Source organism: Vitis riparia, chromosome 7 (genome assembly GCF_004353265.1).
Source record: "Vitis riparia cultivar Riparia Gloire de Montpellier isolate 1030 chromosome 7, EGFV_Vit.rip_1.0, whole genome shotgun sequence".
Classification (NCBI taxonomy): Eukaryota; Viridiplantae; Streptophyta; class Magnoliopsida; order Vitales; family Vitaceae; genus Vitis; species Vitis riparia.
In genome coordinates, this window is record NC_048437.1 from 24,462,146 (window position 1) to 24,469,725 (window position 7,580).

At 30.7% G+C, this 7,580-nt stretch overlaps 1 protein-coding gene across 1 annotated transcript; it reads right to left on the reverse strand.

Moving 5' to 3' along the window:
* Positions 1-795: 795 nt before the first annotated feature.
* LOC117919227 (ethylene-response factor C3-like) lies at positions 796-1,705 on the reverse strand. Its single transcript, XM_034836360.1, has one exon. The coding sequence runs from the start codon at positions 1,635-1,637 to the stop codon at positions 969-971; it is 669 nt and encodes a 222-aa protein (XP_034692251.1). The 5' UTR covers positions 1,638-1,705; the 3' UTR covers positions 796-968.
* Between the last annotated feature and the right edge of the window lie 5,875 nt (positions 1,706-7,580).

The window sequence follows — 7,580 nt, forward strand, 5'->3', positions numbered from 1 at the left end:
ATGATAAAATGATAGAAGATATAGTTATTGAAATGTGGATTAAATCATAAAATTTTATTAACTCCTTGATATATGTTGTAATCATAATCATTTAAACTTATATTTACTATTTAATGGAACTTTTTAATGTTAAATAAGAAAAAGATGAAACATCTTTAAATTTTAGTTATTTACATGTATTTTTAACTTTTGACAATAAGTTATAAAACTTATATATATATATATATATATAGATACAATATTATTTTTTAAAATTCAATGACCGATAGTTACAAAATCAATGAAGAAAGGTTTTAGGGTTAAACCTATTAAACTTGTATTCTCGATCGTTGAAAGTATATGGTGAAATTTAAGTCATTAGATGATGAAACAAGTATATGAGATCTAAAGTACAAAAAATGAAATCATGTACAAATATATTGAATTAAAGTACAAAAAAAAAAAAAATTGAAACCAAGGTATAAAGGGATGAGACACAAGTTAGAAATACAATAATAAAACTAAATTATACATACTTTTTGACACATCAATTTGATAATATAATGAACCCAAAAAATGTTATACGAATAACATCTGATATAGGATCATGATATCATCCATCCAAAAATCACAATTTCAATAATTTAAAAGTGCCCCAATGCACGGAGTCCATTAGTACTACACCAATTTCTATGAATAATTAATATTAGTCTAAAAATCCTAGAATTTTATCCCTGAAACCAGTCAAACTTAATTTCCCAAGAAAAAGAAAGAAAGTAAACGGTTCTGCCGGAAAATATTTTAAGACTCTAATAGTTGATTATATAATTGAAGAAGGCATTACATTTCAACAAGAAGAGGATGCTTTTAGCTCTTGAAAGTATTCTTGAACACACAAAAGAAGAACTGAACCAAAAGAAAAGAAAGAGAAATTAAGAACATATATAGAAGACTTTGAAAAGTATAGGATTCTTGATGATTACTAAGAATCAACAGCTCTGTGATGAACACAAGAGTTGATCCAAATAATCAGCTCCTAAATCCTCCAACACTACAACATGCTGTTCCCTTGCCTCTTTCTCCTTTTTCTTTTCCCCGCAGGCTAATTTTCTCCTCATTAAATGCTTCCTCTTCATAGCCACCAACGGGGAGCCCCCATCTTTCCAGCCACACTTGATGTCCCTTAGCGACTCCTTCACCCGTTCCTCCGAAAAATTGAGGACAGCCCTTGGCCCCCTCATGGCAAATGCTGCTTGATCATATGCTAAAGCAGCAGCCTCAGCAGTATCAAATGTACCAAGCCACACCCTTCTGCCATGCCTGGTCGAGTCCCTTATCTCCGCCGCAAACTTCCCCCAAGGCCGCCTCCTAACACCTCTATATAACTTTTCATTCTTAGGTGTTGCCTCTTTGGCATTGGAACTCACCTCATCCTCCTTAACTATTCCTGCGGATGATGCCGTTTCCGACGAGTCTCTAGCTCCCTCAGCTAGCATATCAAATAGTATCATCTCCTCTGAGTCAATTGTGTTGAACGGAAGTGAATTGTGGTCGAAAAGAGGCTCATCCCATGTAGAAAAACACTCCAGTGAATCGAATGGCGAGGCTTCAGGTGAGAATCCTGAAGTTTGGTATTGATGAAAGAAGGAAGAATCCATTGAATTGAAGACAATAGACAACTATAGATTATAGACTACAGTTTTGTGCTAGCTATATGCTTTGGTTTTTTTGTGGGGGGGTGGGGGGGCGCTCCTGGTGGCCAAAGTGTAATCCGGTTAAATATTCGAACTAGAGGAAGAATTTAAGGGAAACAGTTTTAAAAAGTAATAAATTAAAGGATTAGATCACCGACAAGTGGCATTGTCTAGTATTCGTCCAATGGAATAGGTCAAGGAGACAAAATGGCGGCCGTGTCCAAATCAATCTGCATATTGTTAAGATAGTCGCGATGAAATTATTTAAGCATGTCACTATTTTGGGTTGTTTTTCCTGGTATTTAGGAGATGGAAGCATTACAGGTGAAAGATCAGTGGGAAGTGACTCAGGCTTGGCTTTGCAGTAAGTAAATGCGTACAAATTATTGGAGGGTATGAATGGTATGACTTTTGTGTGCTCTCTAATTAGTTTTATGTTTAGTTTTAAGAATATGAGGAAGAACAGGAGGGGGGAGGTCGTAAAATTATCTTAAAATAATACTATCATATTTCAATGACGTTCATTTGGTTTTAAAATGAAAGAAATAATTATAAATCCAATACATTCATGTATTAGTTTCGATTGATAAATCTGTTTTTTATTGTTTTATAGTCAACTTCGAGCAACTTCAAAGTTGATGGTTGTTGAGGTATATATGAATCTAGTATGAGTAAAGGAATGGCTGTGAAATGTTTAACAGGGATTTATTTTGAAGAAAAGTATGAAAAAACGAAGTTTAGAATACAAAAAATAGCAAGGATGTTTGAACATCCTACAAGGCATTCAAAGGCAGCCCTAGAGAATGTTCAAACATTCTCTCCAACATTTGAACCCCTTCTGGAGTTTAATTGTTGGATCCCTCAGTTCCAAAATTTTCATACCATTTTGCTTATTTTTTGTATTTTGTAAAATTAAAATTAGAATTGTTTTCCAAAATATGATCCTAGGCTTTTTGGTATAAATGCTTAATTTTATTGAGTTGGAAAACACACAAGAGAATAATCATCCCTTATTCCAAGTACTTTGTCTCTCAATCTTTCAAGAGCGCTCTTAAAATATCTTTTAGGTGAGAAGAAAATATGTTTGTTTTAGTAACTTTAGCAAGGGGTTAAAGTGTTCACTAAGGAGCATGAAATGTTATGTCAAAGATGTGAAGGAATGTATAAGTGCTAACTAATATAAGACCCTAGAGAGTAAAAGCATCCAGAGATTAGGTAAATCTATATACTTTCCTTTTAAAGTTAGTGGGTTATTTGTAGTTATTTGACCTCCCGTGATATTTTAACTATAGAGTTTTTGAGAAATTCACTAGGCGGTTTTTCCTCATTAAATTTTGTGTACAATTGTGCTAATTGATTCTAACTATACATAAGATTGATTAACTTTTAACCATTATTAATATATTTATTGAAACAACTAAAAATCTAGATAAAAATTAGAATTTGGGGATTTCTAACTTGGAATACCTATTGTGCAAGTAGTTTTTTTAATCAAGACAAAAACTTCCAAGTGGGTATTAGACTAGGTTAAATTTTAAATTTAATTCCTATGGTTAAATCTTGATCAACGGAATCACAAAGAGTTGGAACTTCCATTAATTGTCAACTATTCTTTAATAGGAATAACTACCCCTACCGAAAGGTTCAAATGGAATTTTTTTTTAAAAAATACAAAGTCAAAGGGTTTGAAAAATAGTGGAGTATATATAGGTGGTTATACGCACAGTTTCTATTAATAAGAATGGTAAATCAATAGGTGAATTAAAGCTCAAGCAAGGATGGGATATGTTGGATAATAAAAGGAGTGAAGCAAATGCAAAAACTCTTTATTGTATTTTTAATTATGTAAGTCCTAACAAGTTTAACAAGATCGCAACTTATAAGTATGCTAAGGAGGCTTGAGATATTTTATTAGTAACTCATAAAGGCACTTCCACAATGAAGTTTTCAAAATTACAAATGTTAACTACTATATTTGAAAGTATTAAAATGAATGAAAATGAGACCTTCTCTAAGTTCTAGAGTGAACTCAATCAAATAATAAATTCTTGTTTTCACTTAAGAGAAAAAAAAAATTGTGTCAAAAGTGATTAGAAAAATATTGAAAACTCTACTTGAGGGTAACTATCATTAAAGAAAACAAGAATATTGACTTAATAAGAATAAATGAGCTTGTAGGTTCTCTAGAAACTTTTGAGATAACTTAATGACTAGTGATTTAATCTAGTGAAGGATACAACAAAAATAGAGTAAAATATGCAAAATATGCAAAGTGTCAAGGCAATGCAAAAGATCTAAGGAAAATGAAAGCAAAGTTAAGAAGCAATGGAGGACTTACAAGGGAGATTGATTATCAAAAAGAAAAGAAAAACAATGAAGGAAGGTTGTATCATTTTAAGATTCCAAATTGATACCAAACTGATAAGCCAATGCAATACTAAAGATGAAAAGAAAGAAGCCAATATCAACTAGAAATCCTCAAAACTAATACTAAATCTAAAAAGAGAGGGAAATTGGTAATAAACATCATGATTCTATCAAATCAAACTAACATCAATTTGATAGAAGTTAAACAAATCAATACATTAGGCAAAAACTCCATTTTATACATAACTTGAAGGAAGAATTGATTTAGGGAGGACTTTCAAATGGATTAAAACTTGTCTAAGCTAGAAAGTATTAAAGGAGGTGAAATATCAAGCAAAATACATTTTGACATCAACTGACATCAACATGTACTTGTCATTGATTTAAAAAGATAAAGGTTGGAGTTGATTCCATTGTCAGTTCAATATCAAATTGAACCGACATCATTTCCTATAGTAGACTAACATGTAGTTCCTTTGGTTAGAACTTTCACCCAATGTTAATTCTGTCGAGATAGAGCCTTAAAAGTAAGACATGATATGACAAAATCAGTTTCCACTATTCTATCCTTATTTGCATTGATTTTTATTTGAGCATTTTGACTTGTATTACTTGTATTGTACATGATTTTGGTTTATTAGCAGTTGAATAAAAAATTTAAGTCATGAGTTCATTATAAGTTGATGAGTTGTTCACAATCGGATCATGAACTTAAGCAATCCATCTGAGGTTGTAATGTACTACCTTCTAACTTAGGGGATAACATGTTTGGGTCATAGAGATGGGTTTCCCATATTGTGAGTGTAATAGTATGTATAGCTACACAATGGATAGGACCTACAATGAACCTATGTTGCATGGACTCTCAATCTTGAGAGAATAGTCAATTGTTGTTGAGATCTTTAGTAGCCTTGACCTCCCTAGCTAAGGTAGTCATATATTCCCTAAGGATTAAATTACTATTGATTAAAATAGATGACAATAGATATTCTCAAAATAGGCACTATGATATCCCATAAGATTGAGATAGCATGTCCTCTTAGGTGATTCTAAGAACTTGTAATCATGAAATTTGTGTCATCGTAATAGTTCTTTTAATAGAATTTAACATATGATTTTTGTGATCTAGAGTATATCATTTGATTACATAAAAGGAGAATCTAAGACTCATGGATTGTAGAGGAAATTTTAAGATGTTGATAATATTTACCTTGTTATATTATGAACATCAATTCATAAGGAGTCTGCATATAGTGGATGACATGTCATAGACTAGAAGAATTGATTGAATTGGATTTAATCAGTTCTTATCTCGATGTAATGATATAGGATACTAGAGTGTAGTTTACTTTATCTTTAGTGAAGTGTTGTCCACTTCAAAATTGAATTATGAGGAAGCCTATATTTTTCCATGGTTCCCATTAGTTTCCACTCAAGCTCACAGTCTTTGTTAGTAGAAAGGTTTGAGGGAAATTAGAGATCTAATGATATATGTACATAAAGGCATTTTAGTAAAAGTGTAAGATTGTACAAGAACTTATGATTATTTTTTTTAAGGCTTTATGGAATCATTTATGCACATAAAGGAATTTTGGTTCAAGTGTAAGGTTATACAAAATTTTATGACTAATTATTTTTTGTATAGTTAATTAATTAATTGGAGTCTATTTTGGTTAATTAATTAATTAAAACCTAATGGACTAGATTAAGTGATTTAAGCTCAAATTAAGTCAAAGTCACTTAAGTCCGTAGGAGAGTCTATTTAAACCTCACGGGTTTTAAGGTTATACTCTAATTTTTCTAATCTTTCAAAGAATTGATCTTCTAAAGACCTAGCCTCCCTCTTTCTTTCTCTCTTTTTAGAAGTATGTAACCATTCTACACAAGTGTCATAGATTAAAAAATGAGTCATCAAATAAAAGATCACGAGGTTTCAAGGCATCTTCTGTGGAAAGGGTTTTAGGTTTAGGAATATTCAAACCTCAAGTATGGTTTCTAACACACCCTATATAGCCAAAGTTTTGATCTTTAATCGCTTCCGTTATGCCTAAGATCTTAGATGCATATACCCCAAGGCCTTAATAGATATATCAAATCGCCCTACAAACTTGAGTAGAGCTAATATGGTGTAATCTAACACCATCTAAATGTTGAGATAAAGTCCTTAAAAACAAAACATGATGTAACAAAGTTAGACTTCTCTTTTCCTTTATTATCCGTTATTTGTATTGATATTAATTTAAGCATTCAAACTTATATAACTTGTATTGTACATGACTTAGGTGCATTAAGAGTTGCACAGATTGCATATATGGATCCACTATCTCTAGATCTAGTATTTGTTATTGTTTTTCATTGCATAGTTGAGAGAAGAAATTATTCACCATTTTTTATTAAGTGATTGTTATCCAGAGAGAGATTGCGTCCTAAGGGATGATCTAACAAAGAGTGCATCTTCAAGAGGAAATTTTTGCTCATATTCCTTAATTCAAGATTCTCAACTACCTTTAGAATAATTTTTTTATGAGAATAAGGTATGGTTGATGCTTATTTGACCTTGTGAATTCTTACTTAGGGGTTTGATTCAATGACAGGTAATTTGATCAATTATGTGCAAATCCCTTGATCAAATCTTGGGATAAATGAGGTTATCACAGTGGTTTTGAGATTAAAATTTGAAAGAAACTAATTTAAGAAAATTAAGATCTTATTCCTATTAAGATTAAATATTATGAGCAAACCTATTTTTGAATATTTTTATTAAGACAAAATCCTTAAAAGCAATGACATAATATAATGATGTGAATCATTATATATAATATCATTTATTTTATATTCTATTTGATTATTTATTTAATTTATTTGAGCATTTTGTCTATATCATTTTTATTGTACATGATTTAAGTGTATTATGAATTATAAGAAAAGTTCAAGTCATGAGTTGTTTACAAAAGTTGTTCACAACTAATTCATAGACTTTGACAATTCATTAAAAATTACAATGCACTACCTTCAAAGTGGTGAAGTGACTTGTCTTTTTCCTCAAGATGGTTTTGTAATGATAAGTGTACTAGTTTACTAGCTCGTGTGAATAGTTACACTACCTTAATAGAAAATCTTCCCCATACTTATTATTCCTCGAGTTCTAGCTCTTTAGAATGTGTGAAATTACCATATATCTTGTAGGAAAATATTCTCATTTTTTCCATATTCATCTCATTTAGATGCAAAATGTCCCTCCAAACAAAGTCCCAAAGGCTTAGAAAAATAGTAGATAGCAAATGAGTTTAAAAGCAATTATATAATCATAATAGCATCTTGTAAGTATGAATCATAAAATGCCTCCAATAAGTTACATTATTGGAAATATAGACAAATAAATTAAATATCATTAAATTTGATAAAAATTTACATTTAACAAAAATAATAGGGAAATATTGTTCCTAAAATCAATTTAAAAAATAAGAGATAAAATATTGTTTACAATCATAAATTATAAAATAAAATGGATAAGGGTATTATGATAAAATTATACCTTCC

Excerpts from the sequence above, each read along its gene's own strand:
- LOC117919227 (XM_034836360.1), bottom strand. The coding sequence starts at position 1,637 with ATGGATTCTTCCTTCTTTCATCAATACCAAACTTCAGGATTCTCACCT.